Consider the following 18567-nt stretch of genomic DNA (forward strand, 5'->3'; position numbering starts at 1 on the left):
GACTACATGGTGAAAGTGACATGCTTAACTTAAACTGACAAAGCTAAACTGTGTCAAACAGATCTGGAGACTTACATAAATATTTAATTCACTATTTGAAATTGCTAGACATAAATATTTAGCCAGCCAATAAACAAGCTGTAGAAGACCATGGAGTTGAAGAGCTTGAAATATTTATTTAACTGTATTTGAAATATTGTTAAAATTAAATAACATCGATGGTTCCCAGTTAGCCATCTGAGATTTATTCCAAAATTTTAGTCTGTAAAGTCTTATTCAGCTCTCAAGGCAAAATCTCTGTCAGTGTGTGCTGTCCAACTGCAAAGATAAATTGCCTAATCTTTATCATATGATCTATATTATCCAGTCATTTTCGGTTTCAATATGGTTTCTTAACTCTAAAGAGGATGAAACCATGCTACAAAAACAGAATGTTGGAAAAAGTACTTGGAAATCTGATGCAAATATGCACTGAGAGCCCTGAGTCAGATATAAATGATCCTAAACTTGTGGTCCACCTATTTTTTCCCCACCTGTGTCGGGGCGGCACTGCCCTACACTGCAGCTAAAGGAGTTCACTTGGCCCCGGGGGCAGAGTGGACCCTGCCCCTGAAGCCCTGCTGGGCATGCTCAAGAGTGACGGCTGAGATAAAAACCAGGGAGAGCAGGCAGTTGGGGGAGGTAGCCGAAGGGGCAGGAGTGCAGGGAAGAGATCCTGGGCTGCCCCCGTCTCCCCGGAAGCCAGGCCTGCCAGCACCGCTGCCTCAGGAGCTAGGCCTGCTGATACAGCCGCCTAGGAGCCACAACACTACAGACCCTGGGACGTAGCCTCGGGGAGGAGGTAGGAAGCAGCCCAGGGCAGAGGAAGGACCTCCGGGAGGTCAACGTGTTCTGGCAGACATCCCCGCCGACCAGGCAGTGGGTATTCTCACTGCCGATAGGGCCCTGGGCTGGGACCCGGTGGAGTGGGAGGGCCCGGGTCCCCCTACCTCTCCAAACCCCCCCATAATCCAGCCTCTAGGACTGGGGAAAAGACAATGCTGGAGGGCCGTATTTCCCCTGATTGAGGGGCACTGAACCTTAGAGACTAGGCCAGAGAGCCATATTTCCCCTGATTGAGGAGAACTGAACTTTAGCGACTAGGTCGGGCGGCCGTATTTCCCCTGATTGAGGGGCACTGAACTTTAGAGACTCGGCCGGAGGGCCGTATTACCCTGGAGTGAGGGGCATTGAACCCTGGGGCCAAGACAAAGAGATTGTGTGTTCCCAGACCGCTCCGGGATTGGGGCCTACCCCATCACACCACCCAAGCAAACCAACCATACTATCTTTAAAGAGAACAGGAGAAGCCCTTGTTACTGAGACAGAAACATATATTTCTCCTGATAAAAAAATATTATCAAGTTTTTGTTGCCTGACTTTAAAACTGAATTCTTTTGGAGATATCCTTAAAGGTCCATTGACATTGTTATAAAAATGATAATGTACAGGGCATGAAATAAAAGTTGATCTTTTACTTATTTTTTCTTCTTTATAAATTGTAACATCATAAATAGCAGATAGAGCATGCCATAGTATTTCAAAAATAATTTTCATTGATTACATGTGACTGCATAATGGGAGATGAATTAATTCATGTTTTTACTATAATTTAAGTTAAATTTTGAAGTACCTGTAGGAGTGACACATATTCACTGTAAGTAGCAGAAAATAGGTGTTATGTTTCAGATAAAATATTCCTGTGATAAAATCAAGTGCCTAAAAATTCCTTCTGTGAGACATAACACTTGTGTAAAATATACACCTGAATAAATTAAATTCCATGGATTATTATGTAGATGACCACTAACTTTCTTCATGTTTGAACATTTAAAAGGCTTGATGATAAAAATACACACATACACTGTGCTATTTGATATTATATATATAGTGAAATGAAGGTCATGTCTGTACTACGAGATGAAGTTGAACGTATAAAGATTGATTTTTTGGCACTCGATTTTGAAAAGACAAAGGTGCATGTCCCTACTGTGTGCAATAATTCAACATAGTTTGAAGAAGCACATCCCCAGTATGGTGGCTATCATCGACTTTGAGAGTAATGTACTTTGGGTAGGTATCCCATAGTTCTTGCGTCCCTTTGCATTCTGGGTTATGATCTCGGGTCACAATGGGACCAAAACTGTGCAACAGATGATTCTGGGTACACGTCATCAATGGTCCATAAAGCACTAAGGGTATGTCTACACTACCACTCTAGTTCGAACTAGGGTGGTAATGTAGGCAACCGGAGTTGCAAATGAAGCCCGGGACTTGAATTTCCCGGGCTTCATTTGCATATTGCCGGGCGCCGCCATTTTTAAATGTCCGCTAGTGCGGACTCCGTGCCGCGCGGCTACACGCGGCACGGACTAAGTAGTTCGGACTAGGCTTCCTATTCCAAGGAGTAACGGTAGTTCAGAATAAGAAGCCTAGTCCAAACTACCTAGTCCGTGCCGCGTGTAGCCGCGCGGCACGGAGTCCGCACTAGTGGACATTTAAAAATGGCGGCGCCCGGCAACATGCAAATGAAGCCCGGGAAATTCAAATCCCGGGCTTCATTTGCAACTCTGGTTGCCTACATTACCACCCTAATTCGAACTAGGGTGGTAGTGTAGACATACCCTAATTTCCTGCCTCACCCTCTGCAATACCAAACTGTCTATTCATACCCTTTTTCTCTTGTGGGTTATCCACACAGATATGGAAATGTATCTGTCCAGATGGAATGCAGAAAGTAGGAATAAGAGATCTTCCGGAAAAGGACTTATTTTCCGAAAGATCGCGTCTAGACTGGCGTTTTTCTCCAGCATAACCCCGAGCCGGAAAAAAGCGGCAGCCATGTTCATGCAAATGCCGCGGGGGATATTTAAATCCCCCGCAGATTTGCAATTCCGAAGTGTCTCATTAGCATCCCTTTTCTGGAAAGGGGTGCCAATGTAGACACAGCCCCTCTGTTTGCCAGGAGAGTGAAACTTTCCCTTACTGCAGGAACAGGTAAGGAGAAGGGAGGGGAGGAGGTCCAGGGGTGGAAGCAAGGCAGGGGAGAGGTTCACACGATGCTTAACTGGGGATGAGCAAATGGAGGTTTAATGCAGAGGCATCAGCTAATATTTTCCCCTGCTTTGTCCAGGTTGCCATGCAAGAGATCAGTCTTCTTCAAATCACACAGAGTGATAGGAAGCAGATGCTGACTGAATGTAGCCAGAAACCTGGGCCTTATGCTGCTATGCTTTGTGCTGCAATTGTAACCACCACCATGGCTCCCAGCCCATGCTGTAGAGGTCTCTTGGTCTTAACTGTTGCTGTGGTCTAGGTACCACTTGCATTGCTCAGTAACCACACTAGGTGTGTGGGTTATACAATGACACCAGAACACTTAGTGCTGGCTTGGCATGGAAAGGTATCCTACTGTGGACAGAATAAGGGAGGCCTCCCCAGAAACCTTGTGAGAAGGCTTAAAGAGTTCCTCTATGAAAGTTTTATGGAGACGTGCAATGAGGATTCCTGCTCCATCTCCAGACACCTTAGCAAGCTATTTTGGGGATCCTCCTCCCCAACTATGTAGGCACAGTGCCTACCACAGGTCACACCTGTTTTCCTTAACCCACAGTTGGCAAAATAAAAAAATGTAAATTCGCCATAAGTGCCCTCCCCGGAATCAGGATCTGACTGAGATGTCCTTGGAAGAGGGGATTGTCTCCAAAGTTATGAAAAGTTCTTGGCTCTTGGTGACCTCAGTCGGTGACCTGCTTGCCTGTTGACCATTCTCCTCCATCACCACCACCATGCTGTCCTCCGCACTGTTGCCCAAGGCTGCCTGTGTGTCTTGGGAGAAATCCATGGACTGGCCAGAGAAGCTGGTAGGGTCTCCCCCCAAAGAACACATGCCACTGCTTGTAGAAGCAGCATGTTTGCAGTGATGCTCCAGACCATCAATTTGCCTTCTTTGTCTTTTGATATGACTCACTCAGCTTCTTTATTTGCACACAGCACTGTGGGGTGTCCTTTGGAATATCATTTCCCCTCCATGCCCCTGGAGATCTTGATATAGATACATGCATTCCTTTTGCTGGCTCGTAATTCTGCGAGAACAGATTCCTCTCCCCACCCAGCAATGAGATCCAGGATCTCCTGCATGCTCCATGCTGGTGCTTGTCTGCGAACCTGGGAACTCATGGAACTCATGGAACTTAGGGTCAGTTGTGCTGCTGAGGTGTGCTGCCAGCTCTGAGGTCTGCTCGTAATGCTGGCCACACAGGAAATGAAATTCCAATTTTCATGGGGCTACAGCAAAGCCCACCTTGGCTTCTGTGGGGAACTGCATTTAAATACATTTAGAACAGAAACAGGTCTATTGATTATTGTGGAAGTTTATTGTTGGAGTTATGCACTGGTATGGAATGCAGGACCAAGTTTTGTTATAAACCCGTAACAAAGTGGAGATCTAATCCTCTAATTCTTAGGCCAGGTCTACGCTACACGAAAAAGTCGACCTAAGATATGCAACTCCAGCTACGAGAATAGAGTAGCTGGAGTTGACATACGTTAAATCAAATTTCTGGGGCATCCCCATTGTGGAAGGTCAGCGGGAGAAACTCTCCTGTCGACTTCCCTTTCTCCTCACAACCCCATGGAATACTAGGGTCAACAGGGGCACCATCAGCAGTCAATTTAGTGCAAGAGAGGGGAACCTAAAGCCCGGGGTCTGGATTGGCCCCTGGGTTGCATGGATCTGGCCCCCAAGGCATAGGGCCTCCCACAGAATTGGGAAACTTGTGCTGGCACTCCAGCCCCTCCATCACCGCCCCCATAGCTCCTGTCCCCTAACTGATTTTTCTGTGGGTCAGCCGTTCCCAAGCTAAAAAAGGTTCCCCCTCCCCCGATTTAGTGGGTCCTTACTATACCCAGTAAATTAAACCCTGGAATATCGATCTCTGGAGCGTTGATCTAGGGGTAAATGTAGACCTGGCCTTACTCAGGTAAAACTCCCAATTAAGCCAGTAAACCCACTTAATACTGCAGTAAGAGATACACATGTTCTAATCTACACAACAGCCTAAAGCTAGCTGCACCAGTACACATGCTGCTCAAAGGAGAGAGCAGAGGTCCTGTGTCCAGTCCCTGATCCTGTGGGTATGCAGCCCTGGTGGAGGAAAGGAACACAGAACTTATTTAAATGAGCTTCCTCACTTCTCTGATGTGGAGCCCTAAAAATGTCCAGGCCTTTTTTTCCTGATGCTTTATTCTGCTCTAAAACAATAGCTATTCCTTAGGTAGAGAAGCAAGATGAAGAACCAGGACTGGGTCCATATAAATTTTTTTTAATACGCAATGTGCATGTGAAAATTGCAAGGGGATTGTGTCCTCTATAATCCCCATCTCCTCTCCCTTTCTCAAACTCAAGTCTCACAAGCACTTGGTCTGATTATGCATGTGTACTGAGCAAAGGAATTAGGTGCAAGCATGTGCAATTATAGAGTCAAGGCAATTTCTATGGGCTACAAACCACAGATGCTGCTGGAACTAGGATTTGAGCTGCTGCCAGTAGGCATTTTGCCTTAGTACATATCTACAGGACCAATATCTTGTTCTGGGAGTTTCTAAATTCACTGAAACATAATTCAGCATTAACTGTAACTTAAGTGAAGCTGATATATTTCTTCTTTGGTACATAGAAAATAAGTTTAAGACTCATATTGGATCTGTCTCTTTTAGAATATAAATCAATAATTTTACCAACAGAAAAGCTGGTGATTCTCTCTGGGTGGTGGGGGGGTCAAAGACTTCATGTAGTCTCCCTGGCCCCAGGCCAATCAGGATCTATTGGCAGGGAGCACAGAAGTATCCTGGCCCTGCCCCTTCCTCCCAGGGCCCTGCCCCTTCCGGGGCAGCTCAGAGCCACTTCAAAAATTTATGAAGTGGGCCCTCCCCTCCCGGGTTAGTAAAATTATTGCCCACCCTTGAGTTAGTAACAGAGGGTATGTCTACACTACCCCGCTAGTTCGAACTAGCGGGGTAATGTATGCATACCGCACTTGCTAATGAAGCCCGGGATTTGAATTTCCCGGGCTTCATTAGCACAAGCGGGGAGCCGCCATTTTTAAATCCCCGCTGCTTCGAACCCCGTGCAGCACGGCTACACGGGGCTCGAACTAGGTAGTTCGGACTAGGTGCCTATTCTGAACTACCGTTACTCCTCGTGAAACGAGGTGTACCGGTAGTTCGGAATAGGCACCCTAGTCCGAACTACCTAGTTCGAGCCCCGTGTAGCCGCGCTGCACGGGGTTCGAAGCAGCGGGGATTTAAAAATGGCGGCTCCCCGCTTATGCTAATGAAGCCCGGGAAATTCAAATCCCGGGCTTCATTAGCAAGTGCAGTATGCATACATTACCCTCCTAGTTCGAACTAGGAGGGTAGTGTAGACATACCCAGAGTTACATCATTCTTACTATATACTTATTGGGCTCGTCTACACTGGCCCCTTTTCCGGAAGGGGCATGGTAATTTTTGAGATCGTAATAGGGAAATCCGCGGGGGATTTAAATATCCCCCGCGGCATTTAAATAAAAATGTCCGCCGCTTTTTTCCGGCTTTTAGAAAAGAGCATCTACACTGGCCCCGATCCTCCGGAAAAAGCGCCCTTTTCCGGAGGATCTTATTCCTACTTCAAAGTAGGAATAAGATCCTCCGGAAAAGGGCGCTTTTTCCGGAGGATCGGGGCCAGTGTAGACGCTCTTTCCCGGCTTTTCTAAAAGCCAGAAAAAAGTGGCGGACATTTTTATTTAAATGCCGCGGGGGATATTTAAATCCCCCGCGGATTTCCCTATTACAATCTCAAAAATTACCATGCCCTTCCGGAAAAGGGGCCAGTGTAGACGTAGCCATTGTGAATGAGGGTCATTCAAATTTTGCAGTGCGATGGCCATTAAATGAGACCAAGGATGGAAAAAGCACGGTGACGATATTATTCTTTCTCCTCTAGAAATTTGTCCCTCTGGACACATAGGGTACGTCTACACTTGCTTCCTAGTTTGAACTAGGGATGCAAATGTAGGTGACCGAAATTGCTAATGAAGCAGGGATTTAAATATCCCACACTTCATTATCATGATCTCGCCGGCGTGTTACTCTGCTCAACAGGTGTTTCAAAAGTGAAAGTGTGTGCCGGAATGTGTTAGTTCGAACCAAACCCGCGTTAGTTCGAACAAGCTCCTGCTAATACATCCCAGAGTTCTGATTGCTTTTTTCCACAAGTGTTGCACTGTTGACTCATATTTAGCTTGTGTTGCACTATAACACCCCCCTCCCCCCCGATCCTTTTCCGCAGTTCTCCTTTCTAGACAGTCAGGGTATGTCTACACTACAACGTTAATTCGAACTAACTTAGTTCGAATTAGTTAATTCGAACTAAGCTAATTCGAACTAACAGATCCAGACTAAAAAACTAGTTCGAATTAGCATTTTGCGCGTACCCCATTCCTCCCTCACCTTCTTCCACTTACCCTTCCCTAGCCCCTCTTCTTGATGTACAAAATAAAGGACAATTGTTTTCAAAAATGGAATCTGTCTTTATTGAACAAAACTGGGGGAGACTGGGAAAAGGAGGTGGGAGAGGGGAAGAGAGAGGCTGGGAGAGGGGAGGGCAACTAAAATGATCAGGGGTTGGGAACAGGTCCCATATGAAGAGAGGCTAAAGAGACTGGGACTTTTCAGCTTAGAAAAGAGGAGACGGAGGAGGGACAAGATAGAGGTCTCTAAAAGCAGGAGTTGGGTGGAGAGGGTGCATACAGAAAAGTTCTTCATTAGTTCCCATAAAGAAGGACTAGAGGACACCAAAGGAAAGGAATGGGTAGCAGGCTTCAAACTAGTAACAGAAAGTTCTTCTTCACAAAGCAAAGAGTCAACCTGTGGAACTCCTTGTTGCAGGAGGCTGTGAAGGCTAGAACTAGAACAGAGTTTAAAGGGAAGTGAGATCAAGTCATGGAGGTTGGGTCCATGGAGTGCTATTAGCCAGGGGGTAGGAGTGGTGTCCCTGCCCAAGCTTTGTGGAAGGTTAGAGAGGGATGGCATGAGACAAATGGCTTGGTCACTGTCTTCGGTCCATCCACTCCAGAGTTCCTAGGGTTGGCCGCTGTCGGCAGACAGGCTACTGGGCTAGATGGACCTTTGGTCTGACCCAGTACGGCCATTGTAAGCTCAGGGCTCAGGGTCGGGGGTCTCAGTGGACCACCTTGATTTTCATACACACCTGCTCCTGGGTGGCCAGGCTGGCAGCTCTCCTGCCCTAGACGGCCACTTTCCTGTGCCTAGTGCGGAGTTCGTGGACGAGGTCCACGATGTCCGCACTAGCCCAGGCGGGTGCCCACCTCTTGCGGTCCCGGGCAAGCTCCCGGGAGCCGCCAGCCTTGTCCCGGGAAGAGGGAGAGGCCTGGGGGGCATCGGGTGGGTGGCTCGAGCCGTGCCAGGTGCAGGGTCTGCTAGCTGGGTGCTAGCAGGCACCGTAGCCAGCCTGTGCCCCTTTAAGGGGTCCGGGGCCGGGAGGGCGGCAGACGAGTTTCCCTGGTGTTGGCCAGAGTGGCCACCAGGGAAACCTGGGGAGGGCTAGCCTCCCACTAGTTTGAATTAAGGGGATACACACCCCTTAATTCGAACTAGCTAGTTCGAACTAGGCTTAATCCTCGTAAAATGATTTTTTCCTAGTTCGAACTAAGCGCTCCGTTAGTTCGAATTAAATTCGTACTAGCGGAGCGCTAGTGTAGCGCCTATGAAAGTTAGTTCGAACTAACATCCGTTAGTTCGAACTAACTTTGTAGTGTAGACATACCCTCATTTCCCATTTTGTATGTCTGCAATTTATTATTTCTTTCTGAGTGATGTACTTTGCATTTGTCCTTATTTAATTTCATCCTACTTATTTCAGACCATTCTCATTTGTCCAGATCATTTTGAATTTTAATTCTAACCTACAAAGCACTTACAAGCCCTTCCAATTTGATACTGTCTGCAAACTTTATGAGTTGCTCTATGCCTTGTGCTTTTCAACCAGGGGAATATGTACCCCAGAGGGTATGCAGAAGTCTTCCGTTTATCTAGATGCTTGCCTAGTTTTACAAAAGGCTACATAAAATGCATTATTAGCAAAGTCAGTGCAACTAAAATGTAATATAGACAAAATGAGAAAGGAAGCAAATTTCTGTGTTAGTGCACAGTAATGCTTTTGTATTTTTATGTCTGATTTTGTAAGCAAGCAGATGACACTTAGAGGTGTGCAAGACAAATCAGACTATTGAAAGGGGTACAGTAACCTGTAATGCTTGAGAACCACTGCTTTATGCAATTATGTAAATCATCGATGAAGATATTGAACAGAACAGGATCCAAAAATGACTCCTGTAGGATTACTCTCTGGGAACAGTTTTCCAGCTATTTATGTACCTTCCTTATGGTAGCTCCATCTAGGCTGTATTTCCCTTAACATTTTTATGAGGTCATCCAAGTCAGAGTCAAAAGCCTTACTATAGTCAAGTTACCCTGTCAAAGAAACCTAATAGGTTGCTTTGACTCTGGGCAAATCCATGCCTACAGTAACTTACCAGCTTATTATTTTCTATGGCTTCTGGCATGATTTTCCGCAAATGCTTTTAACGGAAAAGTTTTCTGTTAAAAGCATTTGCGGAAAAGAGCATCTAGATTGGCACAGATGCTTTTCCGCAAAAGCACTTTTTGTGGAAAAGCATCCGTGCCAATCTAGATGCGCTTTTGCGCAAAAAGCCCCGATCGCCATTTTCGCGATCGGGGATTTTTTGCACAACACAAATGTGAGCTGTCTACACTGGCCCTTTTGCGCAAAAGCTTTTGCGCAAAAGGACTTTTGCCCGAATGGGAGCAGCATAGTATTTCCGCAAGAAGCACTGATTTCTTACATGAGATCGTCAGTGTTCTTGTGGAAATTCAAGTGGCCAATGTAGACAGCTGCCAGTCTAGACACAGCAGCCAGTCTAGACACAGCCTATGGGTATGTCTACACTACCCCCCTAGTTCGAACTAGGGGGGTAATGTATGCATACCGAACTTGCTAATGAAGCCCGGGATTTGAATTTCCCGGGCTTCATTAGCATAAAGCCGGCTCCGCCATTTTTAAAAGCCGGCTTGTTCGAACCCCGTGCCGCGCGGCTACACGCGGCACGGGCTAGATAGTTCGAACTATGTAGCCATTCCAATCTATCTGTACACCTCATTCCACGAGGCGTACAGATAGTTCGGAATAACTACATAGTTCGAACTATCTAGCCTGTGCCGCGTGTAGCCGCGCGGCACGGGGTTCGAACAAGCCGGCTTTTAAAAATGGCGGAGCCGGCTTTATGCTAATGAAGCCCGGGAAATTCAAATCCCGGGCTTCATTAGCAAGTTCGGTATGCATACATTACCCCCCTAGTTCGAACTAGGGGGGTAGTGTAGGCATACCCTATGTGTTTTTAAACTGATGGCTTAGTTATTTGCTCCATTATCTTTCTGGGTACTGAAGTTAAACTGACTTGTCTGTAATTCCCCAAGTTGTCCTTATTTCCCTTTTTTATAGATTGGCACTATATTTGCCATTTTCCAGTCCTTCGGAATCTCTTCTGTTTTCCATTCCAATTATTATCTATTATATTAATTGAAATGTTACCCTGGACATTTTTATGCAAAAATATCCCTGGAAGAGATAAAAAGGGATATACACTTAGGAATCTTAAGGCAGCACAAAGACTTCATTTTGTACATAACTTGTTTATGTAGAATGTCAGGCAGGTAACTGATTCAAACTCCAAATGGAAAGCTATGCAGAGGGCTGTGACTGGATATTAAATATAGTCTTTAGCTCAGTTGCTATGGTGATGGCAATGCTGCACAGCTTCTTCCGCTCTTTCTGCTGCTGCAACAGCTTTGCTGGCGCATATGGGAGATCTCATGCCATGTCATGTACAGCTCACTAGAGAAACACACAAGAGGAGCTCCCATTTTAAGGGAATGGAGGACTAAATTTCTATTTCTGTGGTTTAGGTGTAAGGTTGCAGTCTTGCATTTTCAATGGGGACACTGCTGTCACTGCAGGAGGTGAATTTCTGGGAAATACTGATATGTTTCTGCCCAGCTGTCTATGAATGAATATTTGAATATACATCCAAGGATTTCAAAGTACAGTACTTTATAAATATGACCCTCTTACAGAGCTGAGCTGAAAGAGTGTATTGGCATCCTCAGGCAAGAGCTAGTTTGATTTTATTTGGCAAAGCATGGCCTGCAGCAATGGAGAAGATGTAGAGCTAATCCCAGCATTAGGTTAATATATTCGTAATCTAATTGTTCGACTATTTAACAACTTGTCTGACAACGTCTATTGGTGCAAAGTAGAAGGTCCAACGATTACTCCTGCAGGTTTTAAGAAGCACATCACCTTTCATTCTGATGCCAGGCGATTCCCCAGCTCTGCATGAAGAGTGGTTTCTGAACAGCAGCTTTTAAACACTCACTGTTATTTAAAATGTATATTAGGACTCCGATACTAGAAAAACCTACCCGTTACTTAAGGGACTAGTCCCACTCAGAGGCTAACAGCTGAGGCCTAGAACAACTGGCATGGAGCCTGGAGGAGAGAGAACAGAACTCTAGGTCCCTTGCAGGCTTGCAATGCGTTGCTTAAAGATGAAGTGGCAATTCCCGCGCTCGTACCTTGGCTGCCTTCCTAGCGGCAGACGAGAGGCCGAGAAACTGTAACGAGCGCCGGATACCACCGGCCCTGCCTTCCTGCAATAAACGCCGGACAAGCGCCTGCTGCCAGCCACCCACCAGAGGCTGCCGGTGTCAGCAGTGGCCTCTCCCAGCCCACGGGCCAACGTGGCCTGGCTCTGCAGGAGCAGCAGGAAGTTGCACCTGGCCGGTCCCCCCTGCCCGGGGTGTCGCTCCCTGGGCTCGGTGACAGGCGAAGCCGCCGGCCGGGGCAAGCACCAAGCCCTGCCCACAGGGCAGCAGGGAGCGAGCCAGCCCGGCAGGCGGCTGCAGAGCCGGGCGGCGGCGGCACCACGTGTCAGGGCGGGGGGGCAGCGGGCTGGGCTGGGCTCTGCACCCCGGGCGGCGCGGCGCGGCGGGTCCCTGCGGCAGCCCTCGCTCAGCGCCTCTCCTGTCTGCTCTCTCCCAGCCAGGTGCCGCCGGCCGCGCCCGACTGAGGCGGGATGGGACCGCTCCGCGAGGGCGGCAAGGTGAGCAGGGCCGGCGGGGCGGCCCCGGAGCCTTTCGGCCGCAGGCGACGAGTCCCGGGAGATGGGCCGCGGGAGAGAGGAGTGCAGGTGCGGGGGAGAGCGGGGCCGGGCGGGGGGTAAGGAGGGGCGTCAGGGCGGGCACGGCGGGGGGCTCTGAGAGAGGGGGATTGAGGCTGGCACGGCTCCGAGGACGGGGGATCAGGGCGGGCAGAAGCAGGGGGGCTGAGGGATGGCAGTGGCGATGGGGCTGAGGGATGGCAGTGGCAGGGGGGCTGAGGATGGGGCTGAGGGATGGCAGTGGCAGGGGGGCTGAGGAGAGGGGTGACAGGGGGGCTGAGGATGGGGCTGAGGGATGGCAGTGGCAGGGGGGCTGAGGATGGGGCTGAGGGATGGCAGTGGCGGGGGGCTGAGGGATGGCAGTGGCAGGGGGGCTGAGGATGGGGCTGAGGGATGGCAGTGGCAGGGGGGCTGAGGAGAGGGGTGACAGGGAGGCTGAGGATGGGGCTGAGGGATGGCAGTGGCAGGGGGGCTGAGGATGGGGCTGAGGGATGGCAGTGGCGATGGGGCTGAGGGATGGCAGTGGCAGGGGGGCTGAGGATGGGGCTGAGGGATGGCAGTGGCGATGGGGCTGAGGGATGGCAGTGGCAGGGGGGCTGAGGAGGGCAGATTGGGGTCTTTGGAGGGGCTGGGCTCTGAGGCGGGGGATCAGGGCTGCTGAAGGGGGAATAAGGCGGCTCAGGGATTGCAAGAACGGGGAGGGTTTGAGGGGGATGATGGGCGTTGGCAGGGGTGGGGATCTGTGGCTGCATTGGGGTTCGGGGTGGGTCTGAGAAGAGGGTATCAGTAAGGTTGCCAACTTCCTAATAACACAAAACCAAACACCCTGGCTCTTCCCTGAGGCCGTGCCCCCTCCCCTGAGGCCTCACCCTTGCACACTACATTCCTCTCCCTTGGTACCTCACTCTCACTGGCTTGGGGCAAAGGGTTGGGGGAGAGGGTGAAGGCTCTGTAGTGGGGATGAGGGGTTCAGAGTGTAGGAGGAGGTCCGAGCTGGGGCAGGAAGCAGCCAGTCTTCCCTCTCATTTTTATGTCCATGTGCAGAATGAATTTTGTTATGCTCACAATATGGAGATGATGTGTGAGACATAACACGTTTGATATTGGTGCAAATAACAAAATTCATTCTGTACACATGGACAATCTGTGGTGGGGGAGAGGGATCAGAGTGTAGGAGAAGGATGGGGGGAAGGAGGCCTCTGGCTGGGGGTGCACGCTCTGGGATGGGGCTGGGAATAAGGTGTTTGTGGTACGGGAGAGGCAGAGCACTTGGGCAGAGGCTTGGGGTGAGGGCTGGAAGTGTGGGGTATGGAATGGGGCTGGAGATGTGGGGTTTTGGGTATAGGCTACACTAGGAGAGAGGGCTTCCCCAGTCCTCTCTCACTACAGGAGCTCCAGGTCAGGTGAGACGTGTGCTTCTGCCAGGCGCAGCAGCTCTGGTGAGACTGGGTGGGGCTGGAAGAGGTGTGTCTCTGCCAGCTATGGCAGATCCATGATGCTGGGGATGGTGTGCATGTGAAGGGGAACTTTGAGAAGGTGCTTCTTCCTTGGCCATGGCAGCTCCCTAATGGGGCTGAAGGAGTGCACCTCTCCTCTGGCCCCAGCAGGGAGCCTCCACAGCCAGCAAAAAGGTGCACTTCTCCGGCCCCAGCAGAGAGCTGCTGCAGTTGGGGTAGAGGCATACACCTCTAACCCCAACTGAGAGTTGCCGTGGCCGGGGAGAAGGGTTGGAACAAGGGGATGGCATGAGGGTAGGATGGGTTGGAGGAAGAGTGAGGTGGGACTTGAAGTGGAGGTTTTGCTCTGGGCCCCGCACTCTCTTAGCAAAGGCCTTGTTGACTGTGCGTTCTAGTAAAAAAACTAGACACCTAATCATCCTAGGTATCCCGCATGCGGGTGGATCTGAGGAAGGGAATTGGAAAGTGTGAGGAGGAGGGATATGGGCTGGTAGTGGGACAGGGCTGGCAGGAGAGGGATTGGGGTTGACAGGGAGCTAGTGGGGTGCAGGACCTCTGTGGTCAAGGTTGGTGGGGGGCTCTGAGGAGGGGAGGTCAGAGTTTCCAGGGGTTGTCAGGGCTCTCAGAGGTTCTGAGGAGAGGGGACTGGCATGGGGATTGGGACTGGTAGAAGTGTAATGGGGATGAAGAGAGGAATCGGGGTTAGCACGGGATTGGGATTGATAGGGGGATATGAGGCAAGAGGTTTGAGTTAGCGGGGGTGCTCAGACAAGGAGGGATTGGGGCATGTAGTGGGATGAGGCTGGAAGTGGCCTTGAGGAGGGAGGATCAGGGCTGGCAGATGTGTTGGGACTCTGAGGAGGAGGGATCTAGGCTGCTGGAGGTGTCGGCTGGCTGGGGCTGTAAGGAGGGGTAGACCAGGCTGGCAGGAGGTCCTGAAGAAGGAGGATTGAGACTGGTGAGGGGTCAGGAAAGAACTGGCAGGAAGCTTTGAGGAGAGGGATGGGGTTTGCAGGGGTGGGAAGTGGAGCCATTAGCTCCTGCTGGCCTGGGTTCCAGGGAGGCGGCTTCTCTGCTGGAGGGAATCCTTGTTCTTGGGAGCTATTAGCCCCTGCTGGTCTCACTCCTGAGGTGGCGGCTTTCCGGCTGCTTCCCTTGACAGCTCCACTCCGGGGGAGGCTTTGCTGCGAGCTCTGCAGTATAAAGTTTATTTAAGCTTTATACCACAGAGCCTGCAGCATGTGTAATGGCTAAGATTTTCAGCAGCTACAGGGTTACCTTTTGAACTGACTTTTTACATCCCTACTTTCCACAAGACCTTCCACGCAGGGAGCAGCAGTAGCAGGAGAAATTAGTGCCACTGTGGGTGAAAGGTACTGAATCGTATAATCATAGAAGTGTTAACATTGGAAGGGATCTCAATGGGTCATCTAGTCTAGTCCTTTGCACTCAAGGCAGGACTAAGTAATAAGTAGATCATTCTTGACAAGTGCTTGTCTAACCCTGTTCTTAAAAACCTCTAAAGTTCCACAACCTGCATTTGTTCCAGTGCTAAAACACCATGACAGGAAGTTTTTCCTAATGTCCAACTAGCCTTCCTTGCTACAATTTAAGGCCGTTGCTTCTTGTCCTATCCTCAGATGTTAAGGAGAATATTTTTTATCATCCTCCTTGTAACAGCCTTTTATGTGCTTGAAAGCTCTTATCGTGTCCCCCAATGGTGTGTCTGAAGAGACAGATGCATCTGTCATCGCCCTCTGAGTTTTCCTCATGCAGGAGCTTTCATCAGTGTATACATAAGGAGAGGAACTCAAATATGAGTTGGGATGGATTATTCCTAGGATACTTGGGAGGATGAGTGCTTATGTGAGGGAGGTTACAATGGGAGATTTCTAGGGCAGCTGTTTGGAAAAGAGTAGTCCTGGTACATGTTGTGGGGAGGTTGTGAGTGGTGTTACCAAATTTGCCCAATACTCTGGGGTATGCTCATTTATCAGGGTTACCCTTATGGGACTGGGGGAAGGTTAACAGTTCTATCAGTGTGCTGTTGGTGCTTACTTGGGCTCTCATATGGAGCTGAATTCTCCCTGCTGCCAATTCCCCCTCCCACTGGAGCTCTCCTGCAGGAACTAGGTTCCTCAGGATGGGGTTCTTACCACCTTGGCAACACACACAGACACTCACACCCACTAACAGAGCACGTCTGAGAGGACTGAGTACTCAGCACTCACAAGCTGACCCCCTCATATGTCCCTGGACTCAGCTGGCTGGGTTTCACAGCAATGCCACACTGCACCCTCATGTGCCTTTGGACTCCGTGGGCTGGATTAAACAGCACTTTAAGTTGCCATCCTCATAAGCCCCCAGGTTCAGCACCCCCTATCCCCACTTTCACACCACAGTCATTCACTGGTAAACCACACGATGAGCAAACCCCACAGGATTTTAGGCACTACAGGGATCTTTTGCTTGGGTACAAGAAGCGTTGTTGCAGAGCGAATGGGGAAGCCAAAACAACACCCCTTAAGGAAGAGTGAGCAAAAGAGAAAGAAAGAGAGAGAAGCAACCAGTTTAGCAATGGAAGTGATTTATTTCTGAGTAGTGAATAAATATCAAACAGTTACAATATTAAATCTAACAATTACAATATTAAATCTAAATTGAAACTGATTACAAACGTTAGGTAACCATATAACAGTTTACACAGGGCAGGGTCAGGAGGCTATGCTTAGAGAGATAGTTGAGAGAGAGAAAGAGAGAGAGAGACCTCACCACTCCACGGAGCTTGCACTGATCAGGGTTCCCAGATGATGATGGTAGCCGGGGGCCCAGAGGGCAGGAGAAAAGCAGGACAGACTCCCCAGCACGATCAGACAGGAGATGAAGAAGTCTCAATGGAACTGATGCAGTTTAAGTCCAGGTATCAGAACAGTTTTCTTGGGGCAAGGATAGGAGTTTTTATAGGGATAGTTCAAAGAGAAAGAGGAGAGACAATAGAGACTGATCACCCCTGGTTATGGAGGATGTTCCTTGAACGAGCTCACAATGCAACTAGGCAGTTTCAGTATTTTAGATGTCAATAGGATCGTTACTAGAATTGGTCTGATAATGACTAATTTGGGTGTGAGCAGGCCTAGGTTCATTAGCATCTGGAGCAGGGATTTCCCATCAGGCAGTGCTTCTCTGCTTTCGGTGTCCCATAGTTCAGTGCAGTTCCTGCCTTGGAAGAGCTGCTCTCCATTCTGTATGCTAATGAGATGTCCCTCTGTTCCATCTTTAATGCAAATGAGGCTGGGGTGTTTCCTTAATTATATCACCCTTGTCTGAAGCAGTTTAGGTGTGTCTTCCCCGGCCTTTTCATTGCTTTGTCTTTGATTCTAGCAGAGGCTTGAGGGAGGGGAATGGTTTCCATGAATGTCACTCCCTGACTCCCCAAGAGCACAAGGCTGACAGGTGACCATGTTCTGGTTCCCCAAGAATCCCAGAGCTGGTGGGTAACAGTGGAGTTTATTCCTGGAGTATTTGGGAAGGTGTTTATGATTGAGGGTTACTCAGCAGGGTATGATACATAGATTGTATCTTGCATCCACCTTGTTTGTTTTTGACTAGGAGCAGAAACTGCAGCAGGAGAAGGAGATATCCCGCAGCCGCATCCCCCGTCTGCTCCTTCGGCCTTATGTATCCCAGCAGCAGCAGCAACAGAAAGTGTCCCCAGCCTCTGAATCGCCCTTCTCAGAGGAGGAGAGTAGGGAGTTCAACCCCCATAGCTCTTCTGGAGGCTCAGCAAGGACCATCAGCAGCAACAGCTTCTGTTCAGGTACCAGCATGGCTGTGCAAAAACAGAGATGCCTGGCCTAATTTTCCTCTTAGGATAAATGAAGAGTAACTTCACTGTTTTAGGGGATTTGTGTGTATGATTGGAGAATCGGGTCCTGTGTATATGACGTGTTTGGAGAGTGATAATACGTTGACATACGATTCCCTTTCTTTATATTCTTAGTATAATCACTGGTGGGGATAGTGAACACACTTAATGCCCCATTTGTTTATTATTATTATTTTATTCACATCATGCCTTAGGCTTGCATAGTGCTTTGCAGATAAAAATAAAAATTGATTTAACTGAAACCCAGTATCTGTTTTTTTAATAAATGTCTGTGATACCAGATGTTTCCATTTCAGATTCTAAAGGCTTTTCTTTCCTATCCCTTGCTAAAAAGTTGGCATCTTTATTGCAACAGAACATTTTATTGGAGATCTATTTAGATGAAAAGTCTTTAAAAACTGTGTTCTTAGTCTAGAGAATGTGGACAAACCAGAAGCTGAAGGAGCTAGATATGTAAAACAGGAGGGACAATTGCCAAAGGGGATTACAGGCCTGGGTCATGAACTGTGATTGATTTTTTTTAATACAGAACTCCACACTGATTACATGCAATGTTTTATGTATGGACCAGAAGCAAAATATAAACCAGTGTGTTTGGGTAGAAAAAGGGTGGCTGCTATTGACAGTGTTAAAATGAAATCAACATTGTTTGAAAGTTCAACCTTCTTCAAAAGAAATGTAAAAATGCTGCACTGGGAAATTACTGGGAAATATTTAGTTAACACTACAGTATACGGGACAGTGGTCCTATAGAAAGTGCAATGATTCAGTGATGTATCAGAGTGCAAAAATAAATCATAATTCTTGATTTACATACATAGTAGGTCTTTTGCCAAGGACATTTATGAGACTGTTTAAAATACTTAACTGATTACCCTTTATGACA

General features: G+C 48.4%; 1 protein-coding gene across 3 annotated transcripts in view; it reads left to right on the plus strand.

The window, feature by feature from the left end:
* Positions 1-787: 787 nt before the first annotated feature.
* The window catches only part of SYBU (syntabulin), a 73675-nt gene continuing 55895 nt past the window's right edge, over positions 788-18567 (plus strand). The window contains exons 1-3 of one of the 3 annotated variants that reach the window (XM_075920209.1): positions 788-841; positions 12221-12281; positions 17405-17612. In XM_075920209.1, coding sequence (XP_075776324.1) covers positions 12255-12281; positions 17405-17612 — 235 coding nt within the window. In that variant the 5' untranslated portion in view covers positions 788-841; positions 12221-12254. Of the gene's footprint in view, positions 842-12109; positions 12369-17404; positions 17613-18567 lie in introns of those variants that run through there. The other 2 variants (XM_075920208.1, XM_075920210.1) reach the window with 2 other exon arrangements.

This window comes from Pelodiscus sinensis, chromosome 2 (genome assembly GCF_049634645.1).
Source record: "Pelodiscus sinensis isolate JC-2024 chromosome 2, ASM4963464v1, whole genome shotgun sequence".
Lineage (NCBI taxonomy): Eukaryota > Metazoa > Chordata > Testudines > Trionychidae > Pelodiscus > Pelodiscus sinensis.